At 52.3% G+C, this 27024-nt stretch overlaps 3 protein-coding genes across 5 annotated transcripts in view; 1 reads left to right on the forward strand and 2 right to left on the reverse strand.

Annotated features, from left to right (window-relative positions):
* Positions 1-3972, forward strand: part of ODAD1 (outer dynein arm docking complex subunit 1) — a 34647-nt gene extending 30675 nt beyond the window's left edge. For all 3 annotated transcript variants that reach the window (XM_089902626.1, XM_022585195.3, XM_022585199.3), the window contains one exon: positions 70-3972. In XM_089902626.1, coding sequence (XP_089758752.1) covers positions 70-624 — 555 coding nt within the window. In that variant the 3' untranslated portion in view covers positions 625-3972. The remainder of the gene's footprint in view (positions 1-69) is intronic.
* On the reverse strand, positions 60-13181 carry LOC111180673 (uncharacterized). The gene is made up of 3 exons (XM_089902630.1): positions 12925-13181; positions 9827-10225; positions 60-8641 (listed from the first exon to the last, which is right to left on the reverse strand). The coding sequence occupies exons 1-3, from the start codon at positions 13033-13035 to the stop codon at positions 8261-8263; spliced, it is 891 nt and encodes a 296-aa protein (XP_089758756.1). The 5' UTR covers positions 13036-13181; the 3' UTR covers positions 60-8260.
* Positions 13182-18975: 5794 nt separating this feature from the next.
* ZSWIM9 (zinc finger SWIM-type containing 9) overlaps positions 18976-27024 on the reverse strand; it is a 28059-nt gene continuing 20010 nt past the window's right edge. Inside the window, exon 3 of the mRNA XM_089902634.1 lies at positions 18976-24790. Within this exon, the coding sequence (XP_089758760.1) occupies positions 22601-24790 (2190 nt within the window). The 3' untranslated portion in view covers positions 18976-22600. The remainder of the gene's footprint in view (positions 24791-27024) is intronic.

The raw sequence follows: 27024 nt of genomic DNA on the forward strand, positions 1-27024 counted from the left end.
TGAGGACGGGTGCCCGCGGGTGCGGGGCGGCTCTTCCTCCTCTGGGGCCCTAACTCGCCTCCCCCGCAGCTGGAGGCCCGGGAGCAGGCGAAGGGTCAGTACCTGAAGCAGCTGGCTGAGGCCGTCACGAAGGTGGACAGCACCCAGAGCGTGACCCTCTCCAGCACCCAGGCCAGCTCCGGCCTGCCCCTGCTGCCCAAGAGCCCCAGCGCTGTCCCCGGCTCCCTCACGAGCCACAGGGCTAGCGGCATCCTGGCGTCCAGCGGAGGCCGCGCCACCAGCTCCAATGTCGGCCATGTCACCTTTAGGGACCCCAGCTCCAGCACAGGCCACGCGACCTTCGGCTCCACCAGAGCCGTCAAAGGGGGACTTATGTCCAGCCGGGGCTCGACTGAGGGCCGAGCGATCTTCACATCCCCCAACTCTAGCAGCTACCTGGGGTCCACTGGATACTTGGGGTCCAGCAGAGGCCACGAGAGCTTTGGGGGCCCGGAGAGCAAAGGCCCTGAGTCAGAATCGAGTGGAGGCCTCGAGTCCAGCAGAGGCCAAGTCTCAAGCACTGGCCCTGCCTCTAGCACTGGCCGGGTCTCCACCACCAGCAAAAATTCCCAGAGCAAATACTAGGGGCACCCAGCCCCAACCCGGCCCCTGGCTCCTTGCAGGGCCTTCTCTGGGTCTCTGCCTCTTAATTTCCCCTATGCCTCTCCATCTTTCTCACCCAGCTCCGGGTGACCTGCCTGCACACCTGTCTGCATCTCCCCTTCACTATGTCTCTGCATCTCTTCCCATCAGCTCCCCGTCATCTGTCGCCTGGTCCCCCTCTCTGTTTCCAACCTGCCCTTCCCTTTCGGTTCCCTAATCTTTTGTTCTCTAGGCTTCTCGTTCAGTGTGTCTCTGTCCTGTCTCCATGTTTGTCTCCCCATCTCTACTCTGACCTCTCTGATTATCCCCCCCACCTCCTGTTTCGGCTTCCCCATTTCTAACTCCCTCTCCTCCATCTCCCAGGCCCTCCTCACATCTCATGTCCTTGTCTCTGTAGCTCCTCATTCCTTGTCCTCAAGAGTCCCCAGTACTGACCAGTGGGGGAAGGATGGGGGCAAAGACATCAGGGTCAGCATGAGCTGTGACCATAGGAAATAAAGGCCAGAGTCTGATTTTTACCCCAGCCTGGTTACAAGCGTATATGTGAGTGAGTGAGCATAAGACGTGGCTGTTTCCTCTACCTTTGGCCCGGGAGAAAATGTATGACCCTGTCCCTATTCCCTGCCATTCATTCATTTACTCACTTTTTTTTTTTTTTTTTTTTGAGACTTGCACATTTCAGGCTCTACTGAGAACCAGAAACCGTATCAGTCAGGATAGGCTGGGTTATGCTGCAGTAAGAAGCAACCCCAGAATCTCAGTGTGTACCTTTAACATTTTTTAATTTATATTTTGGAATTCTTCATATCTCAAGAGAGGGGACTGAAAGCAGCATGTCAACCTTGCTACCTCAACATTGCACAGGAAAGAAAAAAACTCCAAATTGCCCCCCAAATTGCCCACCACGTCGTTGATTAATTAGCTTTAATCAAGACATACAAACGATATAAATAGTGACAACAGAAAGAAAGTATTAAAGAAAAATAAGGGACCTAGAACTCATTTTGTTCTCACAAATGCAGTTCAACACACAGGCTTTATAAGAATGCTTTAAGAACACAAAACCATCTTCAAAATTGGACTCAAAAAATGGGACAAAATTGGAGGTGACTCTTGCCTGTGTGTGTCGGGGCTGCGAGCAGGGGTCGCCACCTTCTACTCTCAGCCATCCCGGAAGTTGTCATCGGTGGGCCTGGCACCGTTTGCTAATTTAGTACAAACGTGGGCTCACTAGTTTTGTTTGTAAGATAATTAATCCATCAGAGTCATGGGATTTAGTTTCCCATCGTGAGGGAAAGGGCTATCGATCTTGTGATCTAACGAGAAAGCTTACCTGTATTTATTCAGTTTACAGGCAGGATGTTAAAAGCAGGGCAGCAAATGACCAAGACAACCCAGCAGGGTGAAAGCCTTCTTCTGGAGGGAATAGTCACTGGACCTGACCACAACTCCTACAGTTCGGGGCATGGTAGAAAACATTTTTGTTGAAATCACTTCTGAGAAATATTCATAAGGAACAGGAGATGTTGGAATGAATTATTAATTTTCAAAGTCTCTTAAGCGCACAGTACAAAGTTAATAATTTTGTAAAAGTTCTCCCCTTCACACCGTATCAAATCAGATCCTTTGAATTAACGATATGATGCAGAATCCCATCTCTTCCCTAACAGTTGCAGGGGAGGGGAACTCTCCATCTCTTTTCCCGTTGATTTGACAAACATTTATTGAGTACTTACTATGTGCCATACAGAGTACTAGGCTCTGGGGATATAACAGTGAACAAGAAATTTAAAAACGGGTACTTCAGGAAGGCGATGGAAATGGCAGCTCCCTAGGATGTGACTTCTGAAAGTTAGGCTGTCATTCTCACTTTCTCCTTTGGGACCTGGGAAGTCTCATCTTGGCGGGGGGCAGAGTCATGACGACCGGCCCTATTTGCCATCCCAGAGGGACTTCCTCTTTCTCTCCTAAGACAGGACAATGAGTACAGAGAACCCAGACCCTCAGGTCTCCCCTCCCAAAGTGGTCTCAAACCCCTATAGCAGGAGGCTTTCAGCCTTAAACACCCCACCCCGAGTCTCAGCCACCTCAAGGGTCCTAGAGCTACACAGAGCAGAGCCTCCCCTGGTCCAGGGGCTGGGCTCACCATCTATGGATGGTCAACCTTGTGGCAACAAGCTCAGAATAGAACTGAGGTCACTTAAAGAAAAGTCAGAGAATCAAACCCAGAATCCTCTTGGTTCCCAAGTAAGACAGCACTACCCTCGGGGTCATAGTCACATCCCCTGTGGCTCAGGGTGGAGAGAGGGATGGAGGACGCAGGCTTGCTGGGCCAAGGCTGTAGCTAGGAGACAAAGAGTGGGCTGCTGATACCTGCTTTCAAGTGGGGGTGATTTTTGTGGCGGTGACAGTGGTGGTGATAGTGGTGATGTCGGTGATGGCCGTAGTGGCGATGGCGATGCTGATGGTGACAGAGAAGGGGATGTGATGATTATGATGACGACCGTGGTGACGATGGTGATGGTGACAGTGGTGTTGGCAGTGATGCTGTGAGTGCCACCTCAATGTAGATTCTTTATTGCCGTCTCAGATTCATTTTGTCACATAAGAAGACTTGCGTTTTTTAAGCCTGAGCTCGGGAATGTCATTCATTTACATTACACAGTAATAAGAAAACAGCAGACCAGTGCAGCTCAATCTTATTGGCAAAATGGAGAAAGGACTAAATTAAATTGTACTCAACAGCGTGAAATGTGGAGCATTTAGTGACGTCTCTGCTTTAGGACGGAGGCAGAAACTGGCACTGTCACATACAACCTGTGTGGATTTGGACAAGTGTCTTCACCTCTCTGAGCTCCGTTCATCTTGAAGTCAGAGGGGGAATCCCTGGAGGTGTGATCAGGGGATCTGACCAACATTTAAAAATAGGAATACAGTAGAATAAAAAACATCATGCAGTACAGGGTGGTATTTGATGAAACCATGTTAATGTGAAATGATTTCTTACTGCGCGTCACGGCCAGAAAAGTTTGGAAGCCACTGGTAGATGGCACCCATCATCATACACTGATTTTCAGACGACTGCCCACTAATAACACCCGATATCAACTCCCTTTCAGATGTCGATTCCACTTCACCCAAAGCAAACGTTCCGGGTCTCCCAGCGGCTCTGTCTTAGCAGAACTCCGCCGCCAGGTGGCGCCCGTGCCCCGCCGTGAGCGGATTCTTCTCCGTCCTGACTCAGCCCAAGCTGGTGATTTCCTTGGGGTCCCCCCTCGCCCCGAGGATCGAGTTTACTGGGACTAAACGTCTTGACCACGAATAGAATTCCCCGAGCAGAGCACGGCAGGAGGGCGCAGGCGGTCACGAAGGGATGTGGCCATCCTAAGATATCCACTCATCCCTTCTTGATTCCACAATGTTCATTAAATGCCTGTGTGCACCAGACGAGGTGCCCCCACCCAGAGCTCACATCCTGATGGGGGAGGACGGACAAGATCCCAAATTCAAGACCCCACCAGTACAGGGAAGCCTACCCACCTAGTCCGGTGCAGGACGGCACGAGGTAGAATCTCGCCCGCCCCCAGCCGGCTGTGACCTTGGGCAGCTTGCTTAGCCTCCCTGTGCCCCAGTTTCCCCTGCTACAAAACGGGACTAATAGCACCCACTTCATAGGGTTGTCGTGAGCATTAAATGAGTTAATATTTGTAAAGTACTTAGAAGGGGCCTCTGTCTGTTAAACCCAGTGTTTAAAATTCTCATTTGACAGGGCTTCCCTGGTGGCGCAGTGGTTGAGAGTCCGCCTGCCGATGCAGGGGATGTGGGTTCGTGCCCCGGTCCGGGAAGATCCCACATGTCGTGGAGCGGCTGGGCCCGTGATCCATGGCCGCTGAGCCTGCGCGTCCGGAGCCTGTGCTCCGCAACGGGAGAGGCCCGTGTACCGCGAAAAAAAAAAAGAAAACTTAAAACAAACCAACAAACAAATACTTAATGAACTTTGACAAATGGCACTCTTCCAGGACAGGTAAACTACTTATTTTCTTAGACTTCCTAAGGATTCTTTGATCTATGGAAAAACACCTCTCTGAAGAAAATACTATTCACAACAAAGAAGGGACTGGCCAAAGGTTAGGTCACTAGTCTATCCAGTGGGCTAGCACAAGCTCATTGCATTTCCTTCTTTTGATTGAGATGTAACAGCCATACATTAAATTGTACCAAGTGTATGTGAATAGCTGGATTAATTTTATGTATGCATATTAATTTCTAAAATATCAGAGGAAATCATACAACTCAATAGCAAAAGAAAGAAAGAAAAAACTGATTAAAAAAGGGCAAAGAACCTAAATAGGCTTTTTTTTCCAAAGAAGATACACAAATGGCCAACAGTATATGAAAACATTCTCAACATCACTAATTTATCAGGGAAATGCAAATCAAAACCAGATATGAAAAAGAGGGACCTTTGTGCACTATTAGTGGAAACGCAAATTGGGACAGTCATTTTGGAAAACAGTATGGAAGGTTCTCAGAAAACTAAAAACAGAACTATTGTTCTGTAACATCTTATGGAAAAACCCAAATGAACCTTTTGGCCAACCCAATATGATCCAGCAATCCCACCTCTGGGTATTTCTCCAAAGGAATTAAAATCAGGATCTTGAAGAGATACTTGCTCTCCCATGTACATTGCAGCATTATTCACAATAGCCGAGACATGGAAACAAACCTGAATGTCCTCTGGCTTCTTTAAAAATTTAGTCCTTGCTTTGATTTTCAACAGTTTGACTATGATGTGCCCAGGTGTGGTTTTCTTTGTGTATTTCCTGTTTGGATTTTGCTGAGTTTCTCGAATCTTTGAGTTAATGTCTTTCATCAGTTTGGGACAATTCTTAGCCATTATTACTTCAAATTTTGCTTCTCCCTCAATGTGTTTCTCCTCTCATTTTGGTACTTAAGTTATATGTACGTATGGCTTATATTCATATATATATATGTTCCTTATATCTTTTATCATTTATTCTCTTCTGTTTTTTGTTTTGTATTGTTTTGTTTTGTTTTGTTTTTCAATTGCTCTCCATGCTTCCATTTGGCTATTTCCTATTGACCTGTCATTGTATTCATGAGTCCCATCTTATCATCTTATTCAGGACCCAGTATACAATTAAACCTATTCAATTAACTTTAGTTTCAGATTTTGCATTTGCCCAAAATCTTGATTTGATTCTTGTCTAGATTCCAATTCTCTGTTGAAATGTGCCCTTATTTCATCTGCTTTTTGATCTTCCCTATTTTCTTTAGCAGCTTAGCCACAGTTAATTCGAAGTATTCCCTGCTCATTACAATCTGGGTAATATATTGATCTCTTTCCATCATCAGTTTTTTTTTTTCTAATTATTTATCAAATTTTCTGCTTCTACCCCTGCTGATGAAGTTTTAGTTTTAAGTCTGACATTATAGATAAAATGACTGTAAATGTACCACATGACATCTTCCCCCAGAACAGGTTTCTGCTTTTTATTTTATTTATTTATTTATTTATCTATCTATCTATTTATTTATTTTTGTCTGCATTGGGTCTTTGTTGCGGTGCGCGGGTTTCTCATTGCGGTGGCTTCTCCTGTTGTAGACCACAGGTTCTGGGCGCGTGGGCTTCAGTAGTTGTGGCTCGCAGGCTCTAGAGCGTAGGCTCAGTAGTTGCAGCGCACGGGCTTAGTTGCTCCACGGCATGTGGGATCTTCCCAGACCAGGGCTGGAACCCATGTCCCCTGCATTGGCAGGCGGATTCTTAACCACTGCGCCACCAGGGAAGTCCTCACTTATGAATTTAGATGCTTAAATAAAATATTGGTGAAGAGAAATCATTAAAACAGAGGATACTATAAGCAGGTGAGATTTATTCTAGGAATGTAAGGATATCTCTGCTCTTCTTAATGTACTATAGTTTATCATATTATTAGGTCAAATGAGAAAAATCAGAATCATCTTAATAGATGCCAATAAGACATTTGATAAAATTTAAAATGCAAGCCTGTCAAAGGCACAGCTGCATATTAGGGCGGGGAGGTCTAAGACCTTTAAGGACTTGACCTTAAACTGTGATGCCACATGGATAGGACCCACCTTATGATGCCTCCCAGGCAAATCCCTAGCTCCTCCCCCAATGCTATTAAGTGTTTACATAAATTCCCGGGGAGGGGGGAACCTCTAACACATTATGGAGGTGAAGCTGGGGACTTGAAAGAAACAGCATTCAGAAGGTGAGAAGCCATGGAGCTGAGGCCAGACCAAGAGGTGGGAGAGGGAGAGTTGAAGGTGTTCTGGAAATGTCCCAAATCACCAAGATCACAGCCCCAGTGACCGCGACATACTTCCTTGGGCTGAACTTTGTCCGTAAGTTCAGCTCTCTCTTCAGAGAGCACATCTGTGAAGGGCTGAGAGTAGGGTGTGGGTGGGAGGCAATACTGATGTTCTGAAAGATCCCACAAACCACCCAGGGGACATCTTTAGCACCCAGGGGACACCTTCAGCACCCAGGGGACCTCTTCAGCACCCAAGGGACATCTTTGGCATCAGCTGCATGATACCTGGGCTATTACTTGCTTAAAAAAATACTGTCTGCAGAGCTGATCTCAGAGCTGGGATGGGACGACTCAGATATTCTGGACACCACTGTGGCCACCATCCCATAAGCTATCTTATCACACTTCCAGCCACCTGCAAGGCAAGGTCTATGAGAGTGGACGTCCATCCAAAGGTAGGCCTCATGGAGCTGATGCTAGGGTCGAAGGGAACACTGTGGATGGAGTGGAAAGGCCTCCAACCATTACAAGGTGATCTGACAGATGGGGACCAAGGAGCAGCCAACAGAGATGGGACGCCCACCTGAAGTGCAGGTCACGCCCATGTCTGGCGAAATGATTGTTCCTAAAATGCCATACATCACCAACTAGAAGATCTCAGCACCAATGGTTTTGCTGTGCTATGCCTGCAAGGACATAACCCAGGGTGTCCACAGTGAACAGTTATCCATCCATCTGTGAACTTCTTTAAATTTGACAAGAGTCACCAGCAAGGCCTTAGTACCAAAGGTCTACGTACAGGTGGTGGAGGAGGATCCAGAAGCGCTCACATTCAAGAAAGGCTCCTACAGCTCCTACCTGCATTTGTGGCCACCCTCATATCCTTTATGCCACAAGCCACCAATGGGACATCCTCACCACCAGATGACCTCATTACCACATTGACATTTTAGTAAATGAGGAACACTGACACAGCTACAGGGCCACCTAACAGGTTATACATGGTAGCAGCTCTGATTTGATTAAAGTTATTACCATGTACATTTATACCACATAACCAGTGTGATAGGTTGGGTGTGTGCACTTGCTACCCTGGAATGAGATTTATAAACTTTCGTCTTGGCTTTGCAGGGGATTAAAAAAAAAAAAGGTTTTGTTAAAGGCCCTCTGCAAAGTCCTTCTCAAGAATATTCAGTATATTAAGTGGCTTACATGGGCATCAGTGGCAGTTCTTCAAATGTCACAGCCACTACCGGGCACCCTTCATGCCTTCATACCTTAGACCTGTGCTGTCCAGGATGGCAGCAGCTAGCCACCTAGCTAGGGTAAGGCCGCTCGCCCGAATGCACGCGGAGGTGAGAGGCCAGCGCGTTGGACTGCTTGAAGGCCTTGGTGCACAGCGGGCAGACGTAGGGCCGATCGCCCATATGCACGCGCTCGTGCACCCGCAGCCTGTGGCGGTGGATGAAGCGCTCGCTGCACACCCTGCAGGAGTGCGGCTTGTCCTCACAGTGCCGCTGCCGGTGCAGAAGCAGGGCCGGCCCTGCCGCGAAGGCCTTGCTGCAGTCCCGGCAGGGGAAGGGCCGCGAAGGGGCGTGCAGAGGCTCGTGGCGGTGCAGCTTGTAGGGGGTCTTGAAGCGCTTCGGGCAGGACGGGCAGGGGAAGGGGCGCTCGCCCATGTGGAGGCGGCGGTGCTCCTGGGGAAAAGGACAGCACCGGGAGTGAGGAACAGTGGCTCACCTCTGCAGGACGTGCCTCTCCAGGTAGATTCACCCTTACTCCTTGCAGGTCTCCAAGAAAGAGACCAAATAAAGATACACATACCAATTGTCTAAAATTTTTAAAATTACCAACCAAACTGTTAAATAAAATACGTTCTTCCTCCCCCCTCTGACAAATAGACCTTCACAATGACCCGGAAGGCCAGGTTCAAATTTGTATTCTTTGGAATCCTCAGAGTTCCACACTAGAACTTGGTGGCCCAGGAGAGCTGGCGGGGGTTTCCCAGGCCTCGGGGGATATCGCACCCACAGAAGGACAGCCCAGTCCAAGCCTCCCTTCCACCCGTCCAGCCTAGAGGTTGTGCACACAGGTGGGGCAAAGTGCACCCTGGGGATGGTGGATCCAGAGAGCCCTGGAAGCTGCCTTTGGGCCCCTTGGGTAGGGAATCCCAGGCTCTCTTGTCCCCTTGGCCACACAAGAAGGGGCAGCAGGAGACGGTCACGGCAGCATCCGGTAACAGGAGAGATCCAGGGTAGCTCTGAGAGCTGGGCTGCCTCCAGGCTAACTCCCAGCCTCTCCTTTCCTCCCATCATGGCCCTCAACACACCTCCCCCCTCCCCACCCCTCCCCAGCCATGGAAGCCTCCCTTTCCGGTACCTTCTCCTCCAAATCTGACCCCTATCTCCTTCTTACCTTCCTCGAAAACCCATCCCCAATTTCCCATCATCTCATGATCATCCCAGCTGCTACCTCCCTGAGTGCCAAGACCACTTTCTCTAAGCCTCTCCCCTCACATCTTTCCTGGGATTCTTCTACCTTCTAGCTCACCTCCACATACACTTAACCCCTCCCCGCCTCGGCCTCCTGGACACCCCTCCCACTTTCCCTTCAGGCCCAGCTCTGCTCTCCCTCTTCCGGTGGGCTCTGCCTCTCCCCACCGGCTCCCGCTCACCCCCAGTCCAAGGCCCTGCTCACCCTGGTCCCAGAAACCTCCACCCCTCCCTTCATACCTGGCCCTACCTTAGGTCCATTGCCTTGCCCTGCCTTTTCCCCGCAGGCCCCGCCCCTCGCAACAGGCCCCGCCCACCTCGCGTCCACCACTCTCTCCTGCCCCTTTCGCGTACCCCAGCCTCTCGTCGGCCCCGCCCCCCTCTCCGCACCTGCAGGTTGCTGGCTCGCTTGAAGCGCTTGCCGCAGGCTTCGCAACCGTGCGGCCGCTCGTCGCTGTGCACCGGCCGGTGGCCCTTGCAGTCCGAGTGGCGTTTGAAGGCGGCCGCACACAGACCGCAGCGAAAGGGCCGCGCCGCCGTGTGCACCACCTCGTGGCTCAGCAGCGCCCACGCGCGCTTGAAGGCCCTCCCGCAGGCCGCGCAGCTGAACTGCCTGGGCCGCGCCAGCCTCTCCCGGCCCTCGGAGCCGCTGCGAAGCGAGCCTGGCTCCTCCTTACCTGAGCGCTCCTCCGCAGAAACGTCGGGAACCAGGCGCGCAGTCGAGTACGTCCCGTGCTCGTCGATGAGCTGCACCGGGGCCGGAGCCTCCACCTCGTCTCCTCCGGGCGCCTGGAAGAGAGGAATGGGCTTAGTCCTCGGGTCATCCCCCCATCCCACCCCTGCCCAGACATGACTGTGGATTTGGGGCTGCAGCCCCCTCATCTGTAAAATGGGCAGATAACGGGACCGCCCTCCTGGAGCGGCAATGCGGACTAAATGGGTTAAGATTGAAATTCTGCTCCCCCCCAGCCCCGTCCCTCCTGACGCCTTCATTTCAGGAAAAGGCAGCTCCTTCTTTCCTTCCAAGTGCTCGGGGCAAAAACCTGACACCCCTTTTTCACACACCTTCATCTAATCTCTCATCAAGCCTGTTGGCTCTAACTTGAAAATACAGGCAGAATCGGGCCACTTCGCACCATCTCCACAGCCAGCACCCTCCTGTGAGCCAAAATCATCTCTCTCCCGGGCTATTGCTGTGGTCTCTTCTCCGGGTTCCCTGCCTCAGCCGTCCACCCCTCAGGTCTGTTCCCCACGCAGCCGCCAGAAGGCGCCCGTTAACACCTAAGTCGGCTCAGGTCCCTTCTCAGCTCAGAGGCCTCCCCTGGTTCCCCTCTAACTCAGGGAAAAGCCCAAGTCCTCACGACCCAGGAGGCCCTGCATGACCCGCCTGTGTCCCCTCTTTGACCTCATCTCTTGCCTTCTCCTCTGGCTCACTAGGCTCTGGCCACACTCAAGGCCTCCTCAACGGACTTGGTGCCTGGAACCCTCTTCCCCTCCACAGACGCACAGTTCCTCCCTCACCTTGGTCAGGTCTTTGGTCCAATGTCACTTTTCCCTGAGGCCTCTCCTTACCACTCTATCTGAAATCGAAACTCATGCTACCCTCTCCGATTCTTCCTACCTGCTTCCCGGCTTTACTTTTCTCCATAGCACTTACCTTTGGATATGAGCCTGGAACTGCCTGCGTCCATCTTTTGCACCCTGTGGGAAGAGTCAACCCGGCAATGAAATATCCATAGAGGAAAACAGTCCCAAGAAAAGAGAGAGACAGCTTCCTAGATCTAGACAGCACCTAGATCTAGCTTCACCTGAAGCATCCTTTCCTCCACTCTTTGGTTAGGTGAGGCAATATATTACCTTTTGTTGCTTAAGCAAGTTTGAGTTGGGGTTTTCTGTCATATGGTAGGCTGAATAATGGCCTCTAAATATATCCTGGTCCTAAATATCTAGAACTTGTGAATGTTGCCTTAAATGGTAATAGGGACTTTGCAGATGTGATTAAATTCAGGATCTTGAGATGGGGAGATTATCCTGGATTATCTGGGTGACCGTGAAGGTAATCAAGTGTCCTTATAAGAGGGAAGCAGAGGGAGATTCGATGCAAAAGAAGGAGGCGATGTGACCACTGAACCGAAATACTAAGCTGCTGCCTCTGAAGATGGAAGAAGGGGTCAGGAGCCAAGGAATGCAGCTCTAGAAGACAGAAAAGGCAAGGAGATGGTCCCTCCTCTAACGTCTCCGAGGGAGCACAGCCCTGCTGACACCTCGACTGTGGCTCAGTGAAATTCATTTTGAACTTCTGATCTCCAGACTGTAAGTGAATAAATGTGGGTAGTTTTAAGTCACCAAATTTGTGGTAATTGGTTTCATGGGAAACCAATACATGCCATTTGCAGCCAAGACTCCATAGAGGGGACACAGCTAAAAAAAAAAAAAAAAAAAACACCTTCTATTTGGCGTTTATGCAGCACCTTCTGGATACTAGGCACCAGACTGAGTGCTCACAATAACCCAGTCTTCTGCAGGGAGACTGAAGCTCAGAGAAGGTGAGTCACTTGCCCGAGGTCACAGAGCTTGGGAGTGGAAGAGTCAAGATTTGAATCTGGAAAGTAACACTAAAGCAGCCCTCACAAACCCATACTCATCTGTGAATTTGGGGATGGTGTTAGAGATAACGTCATTAGCTAATATTTATTTGATACTTAGAGGGTGTAGGCACTGTTCTGAGCAATTTGTGTGTATTAACTCCCTGAGCTCACTCTATGGAGAGGACTTTTATAATCCCCATCTGACAGATGACAAAACTGAGGCTCAGAAATTAAGAAATATCCGGATCAGATCATAGAGCTGGTAAGAGGCAGAGGTGGGATTTGAACTCACAATATCATACCCTTGTAATAATGAACCTTCATTTGATAGATGGGGACCCATGCATTGGCAGGCGGATTCTTATCCACTGCGCCACCAGGGAAGCCCTAGAGTTAGGGTTTTTTATGAAGACTAGCTTGAAGGCAAACGTTTCATGAAAGCCTGAGAAGTAAAGGAGGGAAAGGGGATAGGAAATGCCTGGGGTGGGATGGGAATGCCACGTTAAAGGGGATGACCTGGGAAGGCCCGCTGAGAAGGTGACACTGAAGCGAAGACCTGAAAGATGTACACGGAGGAGGGAGCGAGGGAGCCCTCATTTTCTCAAATGGCTCTCAAGTTTGAGATCCAGCACAATCATACATCCATCACTGTTCTAGGTACAGAAATAATGAATACATTCATTGTGCAACTGCTCTGAATCTGACACCATCTCCTGGCATCGCCACAACAGGGAAGGTTTCATTCTCACAGAAGCAGAAACTAAGGCTCAGAGCAGCGTGTCCATGGGCCAAGACACAAAGCCAGGAAGTGATAGATCTGGGAATCAAATTCACAGCTGCCTAAATCTCTATTCCCGCTGAGACCTGACTCCTGGGGTGGGTGGGCGTCGGGGGGCTCACCTCTTCTTCTGGGACCTCAGGCTCCTCAGGGTGTATCCTCAGTTGAGATGGACTGAACCCCAGAAAGTCTGGGGGGTCTCCAGGACCCGCTTCTCCATCTCCCGCCTTCATGGGGTGCGGTCTGTCCCAGACCCAGTCCCTGGCTCTGGAGGCTGAAGTGAGGGTGAGGTGGGGCTGTCGTCGGTCAGCTCCAAGGGGGCTGAGGAAGAGAGAAGGGAGGTGACAGTGAGGGTTTTCTCTAAGCTGCTGGAGTTGGGAGAGAGGTCTCCTCCAAAGTCTCATCTGCCCTGGTGGCCCAGGGAGGCCGTCTCTCTCCAAGACCCTCCTCGGAGGGACGGCAGATATTCCCATGGCCTCCACCAACAGCTACACCCTGTACTCTCCAACCCCATAGCCCTGAAACCAGCTCATGTGTGTCTTCACCCAGCCTCCTCCAGGCCTCCCTGCCTCCAGTCTCCCCTCTCCAGTCCATCCCCCACATGGCCCTAGAGGAGTCTTTCTGGCCTCCAGAGCTGCTCCTGCCTCTTCCCTGCTCACTTTCCTCCCATGGCTCCCCAGAACCCCCAGTAGAAAAATGAGCCCCTCGGGACTTCCCCGGTGGTCCAGTGGTAAGGAATCCATCTTACAAAGCAGGGGACGCCCGGTTCGATCCCTGGTCGGGGAACTGAGATCCCACATGCCGCGGGGCAACTACGCCCGCGTGCCTCAACTAGAGAAGAGAAAACCCACATGCCACAACTACAGAGAAGCCCGTGCACCACAGCGAAGAGCCTAGGCGCTGCAACTAAGACCAGATGCAGCCAAAAATAAATAAATCTTTAAAAAAGAAAAAAAAAAATTGAGCCCCTCAACGTGGCATTCAAGGCCCTTCACAATATGGCCTCTTGGGCTGAACCTTTGTCTTCCTCACTTCACTTCCCTCTCCCCAGCTAGCCCAATGAGCCTCACAGTACCCAGGGCCAACCACAGATGACAGCACCGGAACCTCACTCCCAAGCCCCCTGGATGACCTGCAGACCCCTCACACTCATGACATCTGTGCAGACCTCAGAGTCCTCCTCCAAGCACGCCCCTCCTCCTGGGGTCCCCATCTGTGCCCATCACTGTCCCAGCAGCCTCACTGCCACCCAATCGCTGGGTCAGGTTCCCAGGGAGTTCTCATCCCTCCGTCCTCCTCCTTCCTACCCCCTCCCTGATCTGTTAGTCTCCCAACCTTCCCATGTTTTCAGTCTTTTATTCTCCCCTCTGTCCCCATGGCCCCTGCCACAGCTCAGGTCTTTTTTTGTTTGTTTGTTTTTTGGCTGCGCCACACGCATGTGGGATCTTAGTTCCCTGACCAGGGATCGAACCCTCTTCCCTTGCAGTGGAAGCACGGAGTCTTAACCACTGGACCGCCAGGGAAGTCCCAGCTCAGGTCTTCTCCTATCCTCCGGGATCATCACCCCAGCCTCCTCTCTGACCTCTCACCTCCAACCTCCCCGATCCAGTCCGTCTCCCACACAGCCCCAGACAGGTCTTTCTACACCCAGAGCTTATCTTGCTCCTGTCCTGCTCACAACGCTCCCATGGCTCCCCAGGATCGTGGGACAGCGTCAGGGCCCTCAGCCTGGCAGTCCAGTCCCCTTTGATATGTCCCCTGCATACTCTCCAGCATCACTCTCGATGTATTTGCCCACGGACCTTACATTCCAATGGGCAGACCCTCCTTCTGCAAGTGGATCCTTAACTCTTCCATCATGGGGCGTTTGCACCTGTTGTTGGCCCACATCTCAGAGCCTCTGTCAGAATCTAACTCCTGCTTCAAGGCACAGTTCAAACCTGTTACCCGCGCACACACTCACCGTGACCCTCCGCATTCATACACGCAGAGGTCGCTCCCAAGCACTGCCCAAATCTCCCCATGCAAACAATGGTCTCTCCCAACCATTCATCCCCCTCAGTCGGACACACAATGAACTCGTCCATCCGAACCTCCCACCTCCCCACCCAATGAACTCGCCCATCCAGAGATCCCCGCCTTCTTTCCCTGACAAAGGTCTTCCAGGCCCCGCCCCCTGCACATAAGGGTCTCCTGAAGGCCTCTCCACTTTTCTCCGAGCTGTTTGGACCCCCCCCCCTTCCCCCATTTTTCTCCTGACTTCCGTGACAATGATCTCACCCGCCATATGGGCCCTTCCTCACTCAGGCCCGCTCCTCCCACCCCTCTGCTGGAAACTTGGTATGTCCTGGAGTGATAGAAGGGAACGGGAATCGGGCGAGACCATTACCCGAGTCTGTGTGTGCGGGGAGAGGCATGAAGGGAGTCCCTTCAATTGGGGACTGACCAGACCTCTGGCTCCCCCGGTGCCTTTCAGATTTGACCCGTATCTTCCCAAACTTCGCCGCCTCACCTTTCGGTCCAGGTATACTGCCGGTTCACCGGGGTCTCCATTTACTGGAGGACTCGGGGCAGCGGCGCTCCCGGCCACCTGAATGCGCATGCGTAGTGCATTTCTGGTACCGTGGCTGGCTTTTCTCAGGAGGTTGAAAAGCGGAGTCTTCACTCCCTCTGCAGCGTCACCAAATTCCCCTCAAACGTCAACCCACTGCTTCAGTCTCTCAAAAAGAAACGGGAAGGTTAGATATATAGTAACAACCAGTTATTGATGTACTTAGCATGGGCTAAGTATAAGCACATTATTTGCAGTTCTCAAAACAGCCTTGGTTAGTTACTATTATCCCCATTTTCCACATGAAGAAACTGAGGTTCAGCGAGAAGGAGCGTCAACAAGTGCGTGACAGCCGTATTGGGAGCCTGCTGTGCATGGCTTCATCCAAGCACTCTTTCTGCTAAAATGAGAACCACTGAAGAAGTGCAGGGGTGGAGGTTGAGCGGGAAGCTACCCTCCTCTCTGCTGTGTCCTCAGGCAAGTTCCTGAACCACTCTCATTTAATTTCCCCAGCTGGAAAACGGGCACAATGGGGTGTTTGGGGTGATCCTCTAGGTAAACCACCTGGCACAATGCAGTTCAGGGCTAATTAAGTATCACCATGGGGGGCAGGTATAGGATGCTGATGAGTGAAGAAGGCCATATGGGGAGCTATGAAGAGAGTTCTTTTTTTTTTTTTTTTTTTGCGGTACGCGGGCCTCTCACTGTTGTGGCCTCTCCCGTTGCAGAGCACAGGCTCCGGACGCTCAGGCTCAGCGGCCATGGCTCACGGGCCCAGCCGCTCCGTGGCATGTGGGATCTTCGCGGACCGGGGCACGAACCCGTGTCCCCTGCATCGGCAGGCGGACTCTCAACCACTGCGCCACCAGGGAAGCCCCAAAGAGAGTTCTTTACTATCCACACAGAGAAGAGTTACTGCTACCCGTCTCCTGCCAATTGTTGCTACAAAAACACAGGCCCATAGTCTGAGATGGCGTGCTTCAGCAGACTGGATTTCAAACCATTTTTTTGGAACCCCAGAGTTCTTCCCAGGTGCATGAGGCCAAGTTGGGGGACGGGGTGGGGCAGGGAGGCAGGACCCTGTGTATCCCAACTCCTGCTTCACCTTCAGTAATAATTTTGATGATGACAGTCTTCCAAACACATCCCATGTGTTACCTCAGTTATTCCTCCAAGAAACTTATGAGATGGATACTACTGTTATTTCCATTTTAAAGATGAGGAGACTGAGGCACTGGGCGTTTAATAATTCTGCAAATAACAATGTATTCCATGGAACATCCCAAGTCCTCCTCTACCACTCCCTCATTTGTTTTCTAATGTATCCCTTGAGCCCCAGTTCCTCTTTTATCACCTGAATTCCTGGTATCTATTCCTCTTCTATGTCCGCCAGCTCCACTATGAATATGTTTCTCTAATACCCCCAATCTCCCCTGTAATATCACTGCTTCCAAATTCTGAATCGCCTCTACGCATTTCATCAACATAATTTATGGAGTGTCCCCTCGGTGCCAGGCACACTTCCGGGCCCTGGAATTTTTCATGGTAAACAGCACAAGACCTCCCCCTAGTGGGGAAGATGGACAATTAAATGACAAATGATGGACAAGATAATTTTAGATCCTGATAAAGTTTCTGAAAGGGGAATAGAATAGTTGCTGGTGGTGGGAATGGGGTGGTGGCTACTTTAAATAGGGCTGTCCAGGGTATCCTCTTCTGGGAGGTGACATTTAAGTCTGAAAGGTAAAGAGTTGGATGGGCAATCCAGGCAGGGAACGGCAGGGGCAAAAATTGGAATAAGCTGGTCCTGTTTGGGGAACGGGGTGGAGCCCACTGTAGGTGAGGCAGGAGGGCAAGTGATAAGAGATATGGCTGGACAGTTAGGAACCGGGAAACTCCACATTCGCCATAACATCCCAATTCACCCTATTTATCGGCACTGGCCAAAAGAATTTTCTCCGATGATGGAAATGTTGTAGATCTTCAGTGTCCAATACAGTGGAGACATTGAGTATTTGAAATGGAGTGAGTGTGACTGAGGAACTGAATTTTTAATTATATTTCACTTTAATTAATTTACTTTAGCCACATGTGGCTACCTGCTAGGGTATTAGACAACATAGCTATACAACTTCCCATTACACCTCAAAACATCAAACTCTTCTTATAATTCCCCCACTCTCCCAAAACATCTCAGTGTTCCCTACAAGCCTCCACTCGCCCCTATAAGAATCCTGTAACAGCTGTACAAATGTTCAAACAACCCAATTCTCGGTTCCTTTTACATATGATTCACCAAAACACTCCCAATCCCTTAGTATCTCCCCAACACCACCTATGTCACACCGATTCCCCCATCACACTCTCCGTTCCTCCACGAGCACCTCAGTTCCTCTGCAGTTACTCTATTTCCTCCCAAGACAGTCCTTAAACACCTTCATCTCACCCCGCCCCCTTTCGCTCCAGGGTTACCATGGCAACGCACCCGCAGCCATCACGCGCGCCTAGCCTGGCCCATCACCATGGAAACCGGAGAGGTCTCCTCCACGCCACCACCCCACGCTGAGATGGCTGTTCTGGGACCCAGACCCTTCGGACCCAAGAGAGCCGGGAGAGACTAGGGAGCCCCACAATTCACAGCGAGAGCAAAGCGTCCTCCCCATTCTTCTGCCCCCATCCGACTAGGCGCCCTGCAGCAGGTACACACTCCGGGGGAATGTCGGGTGGCAGATTCTACTGCGCAGGCGCCCACGCTTAGCGGACCGCGTTAGAGGCGCTCAGCCTGCCGGGAGTTGTAGTTTTCTGGCTGCAACAGCTGGAGACGCAGGTGGCCAATGGGTGAGCCGGATAGAAACAAGGTTACTGAAGCTGAGAATCGTCGGGCAGGCTTCACTGTCACCATAGCAACAATGAAGCGTGATGAAGCACCAGCCCTAGTAGCCAGTCTGCCATTTTTATTCTTTCATCTTTCTTGCTCAGGGCTTGCTTTGCACCGGACACTGTTCTAGGCACTGGAGATACAATGGGAAACAAAATAGAGTTTATAATTTGATGGGGGGAGATTGACTATTAATAACAACGATGAACACAAATCGCTAGAGAAAACGGTATGTTAATAGGTTATTGAGATGCTTCGGGAGAAGTGGAAATGCAGATCATGTGAGAACATTGGCACACACCCGAATTCATCTATCTCACAAAGCCCTGTGAGACCGGTACTATTATTATCGCCAAACTGTAACAAACAGATTAAGCAACAGAAGGGCACATAGCAAGGAGTAGAGCTGGGATGTGAACTAGGACCATCTGGATTCATACTCTGTAAGCTTAACTACAGTGCTAAACTGGTCAAGATGTGTGGCATAACTTCAGGCAGTGTTAATTGTTGTGAAGAATAAAGCAGAGAAAAGGGATGAGATGACTCTTTAAATGGACTGTTCAGGGATGGCTTTTAGAAGCAGGTGACATTTGAGTAGAGGCCTGAGGGATTGTGCTGGGCACGTGGGGCATGTAGAGGTCCAAGGGTCACTGACCTTTGGATTTTTCTCTTGCCTTCCCCAAAGGCAGACTGTTACACACGCTGCTCCCTCTGCTGAGAATGCGCTTCCCCGTTCTCTCCCTGTCAAATGCATCCTTCAAGAGCCGGTTCTGAGGGACTTCCCTGGTGGTCCAGTGGTTCAGAATCCGTCTTCCAGTCCAGGGGAGGTGGGTTCGATTCCTAGTCGGGGAACTAAGATCCCGCATGCTGTGGGCCAACTAAGCCTGCGCCACAACAAAGACCCAGCACAGCCAAAAAAAAAAAAAAAGATCCGGTTCTGTGAAGAAACTACTTCTCTGTCCCGTTTTGCTAACCATAAATCTCTTCCTTCTCTGGACTCACAACCGATCCATTTGTCACAATAAAGCTGCCAGGGGTAATTTTATTTTTGTACATCCAATCAAGCCATGCTCCTGCTTGAAAATTTTTGAATGGCTTCCCACTGCTCCCAGGATAAAGACTCACCTCTTCCTGTACCTATAAGGCCCTGATGGTCACTATTAACATCTCTCCCTTTTTCACACCCTGACCCCCCTCTACTAACCCTTCTTCAATTTATGGTATGGCTTGAGCTCTTTCCCTCCCTAGGACTCTCCCTAACCCACATCCAAGAGTCTAAGGATAAAAGAGTCAAGTGGGGAGCTTTGGGACATCGGTCTGCACTGGACTGCTATTGGGTTTGCCTGCCCAGGATTCCTCCTGCCTCTTTTTGATCTTAGGGGACCTCCACCTTCAGCGGCTTGAAGCAGGATTTTGGTTCCCAGCCAGAGATTGAAGTCAGGCCATTGCAGTGAGAGCGCTGAATCCTAGCCACTAGACCAGTGGCCAGTGACAAGGCCCCTGGCCCGTCAGCTTTGTAGAAATGTATTCCCACAGAGAAACGGAAAGTAGTGAAACAAGTAAAGTGTTTATTAGGAGGAAAAAGAGTATGTGTGAATAGGCACAAACTGGCGGGCTCAGAGAGTCACGCCCTTGTGGCAGTTTGAATCACTTATATGGGGCATTTCTTCTGGGTTTCCTTTGGCCAATCATCTTGGTTTGCCTGGTTCTGGATCTGTATTTGGTTTATCTCAGGGTCCTCCCCTGTGTGCACGCGCATCTCTTAGCCAAGATGGATTCCAGCAAAGAGGCCTATGGGTAGGTTGACATCACTCCCTTCTTGACCTCCAAGGAGCCTTTCTGTGCACACATTGTTGGGAAGGTCTCCTCGATTTTGAGAATGAGAAATGTGTGGTCTCTTTTATCTGGGCAGGGCTCAGCCTCTCCTATTATCCTGCCGTTATCTTCATCTTGGAGTATCTGTCCACAGGGGACAAACTGCAGCTGCTCGGCCTGGGACCCATCTAGCTCCTGCCTCACTCTCTTTAACAACCCCTCTCCTCACTCTCTATGACCCTGTACATTCTGTCTGCCCTGTCAGTCTGCTACAAGAATGGGCAGATGTCCAGGGTGACGGCTCAGAGCAGACCCTCCAAGCATGGTCTTTGAAGCAGAAGCCTCAGCGTTATTTGGGAACTGATTAGACATGCAAATTCTCAGGCCCTACCTCAGACCTGCTCAATCAGAAATTCGGGGTGGCAGGGATGTCTGTGTTTTAACGTGGTCTCTGGGTAATCAATTTCCTGAGGCCTGCTCAAGTTTGAGCACATAAACAAGAAACAATAAAAGGCACAAACAATAAATGCTTATCACTAAATACTTTTGAAGTGTCATGGTTGTTACACAGCATCGATAATTGATACTGATACACTTAGTAAACCCAATCAGCCTCGTCTTTGAGATTTGATGCGGGGATGCTGGTAGAAAGGTCTTTGGGGATCAAGATCTGAGGATATGAGATTACGGCTTCAAGTCGCTATCTTTCTCAGTCAAAGGGGATAGCCTTCCTTTGAAGGAAGCCGTGACATAAAGGGCAGAAGCACAAGGGAGAAACCTGACATTATTTGAGCCCCTGGATTCAGCTGCACATGAAGACTTTAATTTCCCAGCGACGTGAATGGCTGGATGACCTTTTACATTAAGCTCCTTCGTTGCTACTCAAAGTGTGCTCCACAATCCAGCAGCAACCACGTCATCGGAGAACCTTCCACAATCTTGGGCCCCACTGCCGACCGACTGGTGATTCATCCGTTCATAAAGTTTAAGAAGTGCCGAGCTATTTCCACCTGAATTTCTGTCACCTGCAGTCCCCCGCACCAGTTGAGATAACAGAAATCCCAACTCAAACTGCCATGAGTATTAAAATATCTTTTACTTAGGAAGCTGCCCCCCCAACCCTGTAGGGCAGACTTTAGGGACTCAACCAGATGCAGATTTTCTTTTTTCTTTCTTTTTATTTTATTTTTTTGCAGCACGGCTTATGGGATCTTAGTTCCCCGACTAGGGATCAAACCTGGGCCCTTGGCAGTGAGAGCGCAGAGTCCTAACCACTGGACCGCCAGGGGGCTCCCCAGATTTTCCTCATCTCTTAGCTCTGTCATCCTCAATGACATCCTTCATTCTCACATTCTATCAAGAGGCTTGCAAGCAGGTTTAGGCCTAACCATCTCATTCTGGGGCTTCTCCTTAGGATTGAGAGAAACTTTAGAAACCTCCCGCCCTAAGCAGACCCATTGGGCAGGATCAGGCCCCACGCCCATTCGTAAACCAATCACTGGCATAGTGGCCGAGATTGGCATGGACTAGTCATTGGAGGATCCACGGATGTTGGCAAGCTGTTCCCATGGCATACTGGTCCAGGCAAGGGAGGATGAGGCCTGAGCTGCCATGAAGATGGATTCATTTTGGGTCCCTGCATTCCATCAACATTGGGGCCTGTTGATAGAAAAAGTCAAGGAATGCTGGACCATCTCAATTGCCCTCTGGGTCTGGGCCTCCCACCCTCCCCCACAAGCCAAGAACTCAGCACAGAAACCAAAATACTGTTTTATTCCAATCTTGAAGCACAGAAGTCCAGAGGGGTCCCCTCCCCCACTGCAGGGCCGCCAGCCCATCCCACCAGACTCCCGGGGCCCCTCTTATTCTGCCTCTTCCGGGAATGACCAACCAGAAGGTGAAGGGGATCCAAGACTCCAGGCCTTAGAGAAATCCCCAAGTCATTCCCCTCTCGTTTCTTCTCTCCCCCCTCTCCCATTCCTTTCCTTTGCCATCTCCTTTTTTTCTTCCCTCTCCTCCATCCTTGTCTCCTCCTCCCCTCCCCCACCCCCCTCTCCTTTCCTCCCTTCCCGTTTGTCCCCATTTCTTCTCCATTTCTGCCTCTTTTCTTGTCCTCTCTCCTCCATGTCTGTGTCCCCTTTGTCTTTCCTCCCCTTCCCTCTTCTTCATTACCCCCCGTTTTTCCCTCCTCCTGCCAGGCTCTCCCCACAACCTGGTGTCCTCCCCTCCCCCAGCTTTATCCCCTTCCTTCTCCTGGCCAGACCTGACCCTGTCTACACCCTCTCACCACACATTTCCTCTCTGGAGGGAAGCCCTCAGAATCCACCCTGGTCACCACCATCTGCCACAGCTGCGGCTCCAGGACCTCCGAGACCACACCGTCTGCCTCCCCTCGGACCCAGAGAGGCAAACTGCCCAGATGAAGCCGCTGGATGCCCCAGGAGGTGGACGGGGGGACTGGGGTGGCCTCCTTGGGCTCAGCCCCATTATCTTTGGGATCGAAGGATGCCCTCCCGCCCCCACCGTGGAGGGTGACGGGCAGGCGCGAGCAGGCTCAGGGCTCGGGGGCTCTCCCCCAGCAATCCCTGAGCAGGTCCATGTGGAATAAGGCTGCCCCTGTGAGCAGGCGCGCGGCGAAGAGGTGGCGGCAGGGCAGACGCCGGGCGGCATGGATGGAGCAGCTGCAGCGCGTCAGGGCTCCGTCCAGGAAGAAGTCCGAGGTGCCGTCCTTCAGGGCAAAGCCAGCTCCTGTCCAATGGAAACCGCGGGTGCCGTGCTGCCGGGCGAAGGCCAGCTCTTCGGCCACCAGCTCTGCCAGCTCTGGCCCGCAGGCCGCTCGGAACTTGGCCAGGGGCTCCCAGTCCACTTCCTCCTCCTCCGAGGGGCAGCAAGGCCTCTTTGATTCCCTGGGGCCTTCTCCTCCGCTTCCTTCCTGTGCACTCTCTCCGGCCGCCAGGTACATCCTCCCTGTCACTGCCCACTCTGAGTCACCCTCCAACACAGTCCCCACGGGAGTGCTGCACGTGACTCCATTCCCCAGCCCTAGACGGCCCCCTGCTGTGTCCCCACACTCCATCCCCTGCCCTCCTCTGCTCTTGGGGCCCCCAGCCTGGGCTCCCCCTCCATCTCCATTCTCCAGGCCTGTCACCCTTGTGTCCCCCAGCTGGACCAGAACTACATCCTCCAGGTCCCTTCTTCTTTTGACACCCAACCTCACTGCTCGCTCTTCGCTAGTCTCTGGCCCTCTCTGCCTCACATCTCCCCCTTGGGGCCCCCTTAGGTCTCCGTTCTCGGGGACCAATTCCGAGGGCTTCTCCACATGGACCCTCCTCCAGTTTCTGACCTCCAGCCCCCTTTCCTTCTCTGCTTCCAAATGCAGCCCCTTCCAGTCTCTGGTTTTCAGTCCACTTACCCTCTCATCGTGCAACTGGGCCCCCCTCCAGGAGCTCCCGTCAAGACTGCTGGCTCTCTCATAATCAAACAGGGTCCCCCTCCCCTCTGGGGTCTCCAGCAGCCTAATCCTTCCATCCTCCAGCTGGGCCAGCCTCCAGGTATACTCTTCCAATCCTCTCAACCTCTGGTCCTCCACCTGGGCCCCCCTCCAGATATAACCTTCCAGACCCCAGTCTTTCTCACCCTCCAGCGGGCCCCCCCTCCAGTCTCTGATCGCGGGCCCTCTCAAGTGCTCGTTCTCCAACTGGGACCCTCTCCAGACACTCCCCTCTAGCCCTCTCACCTTCTGGTTCTCCAAGTGGACCCCTCTCCAGTCTCGGATTTGCAACCCTCTCCCCTTCTCACTTTCTACCTGAGCCCCTTCCCGGTCTCTGGTCTCCAACCCTCTGGCCCACTCCTTCTCTAACTGGGCTTCTCTCCTAAAACTTCCTTCCTTCCGCGCCCCGCCCCAGTTTCCGGTTTCCACACCCTTCATCCTCTCGTTCTCCACTTGGGCTCCCCTCCCCAGCTCACCCTCCAGCCAAGCGCCCCCATCGTCGGACACATCCGGCGCCGCCTCCCCAGCCGCGTCGGCCCACTGCATGGCCACCAGGTCGCGCAGGCACTGCGCCACGCTGCGCGAGGGGCTCAGGCGGCGCAGCAGGCGCCGGCGGTGGCCGCGCACCAGGGCGCACGCGTCCAGGTCGCGGGCCGCCTCGAAGGCGCGGAAACGCACCCACATGTCCCGGCGCGGCGCCCAGTTGCTCTCGAAGTAATCGACGAAGGCGGCCGGGCCGTGGGCGCGCAGCTCGGCCAGCGCCTCGGCGTAGGCGGCGGGCGACAACGCGCCCGCCAGGCGACACAGGCGCGGCCACAGGCCCGGGTCCTCGCGGCCGGCGCCGCCCAGCTCCTGCGCCTTGCTGAAGAGCGTCTCCAGGCCCTGCGCCCGGCAGATCTGCACGCGCGCGCCCGGCAGCAGCTGGCGCACGGCGGGCAGCTGTGCCGCCACTTCGGGCCCGGCCGTGAGACAGCGCACACGGCCCTTGACGTCGGGCGCGCTCTGCAGCAGCGAGGCCAGCGCGAAGCGCAGCAGGCTCGGAGTGCCGGGCCGCGCCACGCAGCAGGCGGCCTGACGCGCGCGGCCCGCGCCGTCCACGCACAGCACCGCCAGCAGATCCAGCGCGCCCTGCAGTCCCGGCAGCCGGTCCACCAGGAGCATGCGCGGGAAGCGCCGCAGCATCGCCCGGGTGCGCGATGTCAGGAAGAACACGGTCTCTACCACCGCCTGGTCCTCCACGAACACCAGCTTCACCTGCGGGCGGGGGCGGAGAGGCGGGGAAAGAGGTCAGGAGGTGCCCTGGGTCGCCCCGCCCACGATTTTCCCCCCTGGGGAAACGGGACTCCGTTCATTCATTCTTTCATACGTGCGTGCATTTCTGACCAGCAGGAGGCAGTGCAGGGGAATGATTAAAAACGCGGATTCCGGATTTCCTGGGTTTCCGATGCCGGCACCACCGTCTAAGAGCTGTGTGGTTTTGCCCACTAGACAGCCTCTCTGAGCCTCAGTTCCCCCTACTAGGAACTGGGTATTCATTCCTTCCTGCGGTCAGAGGCACTCTCGGGCAGTGGTTCTCAAAGTATAGGTTCTGGAGCAGCAGCGTCAGCATCGCCTGCTGGGACCTTGACAGAAATGCATATATTCTCAGGCCCACCGCAGCCCTGCTGAGTCAGAAATTCCCGAGGAGGGGCCCAGCAATCTGCTTTGACAAGCCCTCCCGGTGATTCCCACGTGCGCTCAAGTTTGAGAGCCACTGGTCTAGAAGTAAAACGCATAGACTGTGGAGCCAGATTGCTTGGGTTTGAGTCCCGGCCTCACCAAAGCTTTTAACTACGTGACTTGAGCTCTCTGTGCCTCAGCTTCCTCCTTAACCTCCTCCTTTCCCAGTTTCCCCTTCTGGGAACTGAAGAGTCATGCTTTCATTCATGGGGTGTTGAGTCCAGCATAGCGTCTGGAGCCAGACGGCCTGGGCTGAGGCCCTGGAGCCCCCATTTCCTGGCTGTGTGGCTTTCCGCAACTTCCCCGACCCCTGTCTCATTTGCAAAATGATGATGAAAGTGTGATTGGACGGATGAAATGAATTAAAGGATTCGGGACGTTGCCTGGCACAAATATTAATATTATTGAACAATACTCACCCAACAAATAGTAAGTGATCTTGAAGTGTTCCTTATTACCATAACTACCATCCCTGCTTAAAGACCACGTGCTCGTGAAGGTCTTCTCTGACCAGCCCGTCTTAGCGGACACCACAGCTCTCTCTGGATGCTTCCGGCCGTGGCACTTACCACCCTGAAGCGTGTTCCATCGTTTTCTGCTGCTTTGCTTATTGCCTGTTTGCCCTCCCTAAGATGTAAGCCCCACAAGGATATTGCTTCATTTAACTTTTGCATCCCTTGATGCTTTGAATGGCTCCTGGCCTGAGCCACAGCTCAGTACATCCCGAACGAGTGAGTGAATGAATGTGTGAATGGGAGAATGTGCGGTGATATCCACTGGCCGTGTCTCTGGGGTGGAAGTTCAGGGAATCCTGGCTTGGAATCCTAGTTCTGAATCCTGGTTTTGTCTCTTCCTAGCTGTGAGACCTCCGGCAAGTCACTTTCCCTGGCATTTTTTTTTTTGGCTGCGCCGAGCTGGCTTGTGGGATCGTAGTTCCCCAACCAGGGGTCAAACCCGGGCCCCTGCCAGTTGAAGCGTGGAGTCCTAACCACTGGACCGCTAGGGAGTTCCCTCCTCTGGCATTTTAGCTTCAGTTTCCTTTTATGCAAAATGGGAATATATGTCTGTTTAACGCTTGCGGTGAGGCTAAATAGAGATTATCCGTGTCCAAAGCTTGGAATGATGCCTGGCATGTATCAAATCCCAGCTATCGTTACCATCTCACTTGAGTGCTCAGCAACATTCAGTACAGTGACCCTGTCCCCTTTCTGGAACGTAGGTCTCTTTTGGCTTCTGTCACCCTGAAAAACTCGTGGCTTTCCTCCTTCTTCCCAGCCATCTCCTCTGCACTCTCCTTTGCTTGCCCCTCCTCCTCTGCTCCACCTCTAAATGTTGCTGTGCTGCAGAGCTCGTCCAGGCTCTCCCCTCTCCTCTCTCGTCTCTAGGCTCAGCCAAGGTGATCTCATCCAGTTACATGGCCTTTAGCATCTCTAAGCTGATAACTCCCAGTTCTGTATCTCCAGGCTCCAGACCCACCTACTTACCTGTCTCTGCAGCAACATGGACCCTTAGACAGCTCACTTGTCCCTTGAGACTGATGGCCCGAAGGCACCCTTGATTCTCACTCCCCACCAACCTGCCCCTCCTCGGTCGGCTGTCTCTTCCGCAATGGCTCCACCACCCACTTTACAGCTCAGGCTCCGGCACTCAGGGCTGATTCTTAGCTCTTCTGCATGCAGCCCATCCCCAAATCCTAGCGGCGACCTTCAGAATCTGACCCCTTCTCCCTACCCCCACGGCCACTGGTCAGAGCCATCACCATCTGTCAC

Source organism: Delphinapterus leucas, chromosome 20 (genome assembly GCF_059928025.1).
Source record: "Delphinapterus leucas isolate spDelLeu-1000000601 "Yukka" chromosome 20, BTC_Dleu_Yukka2, whole genome shotgun sequence".
NCBI lineage: Eukaryota > Metazoa > Chordata > Mammalia > Artiodactyla > Monodontidae > Delphinapterus > Delphinapterus leucas.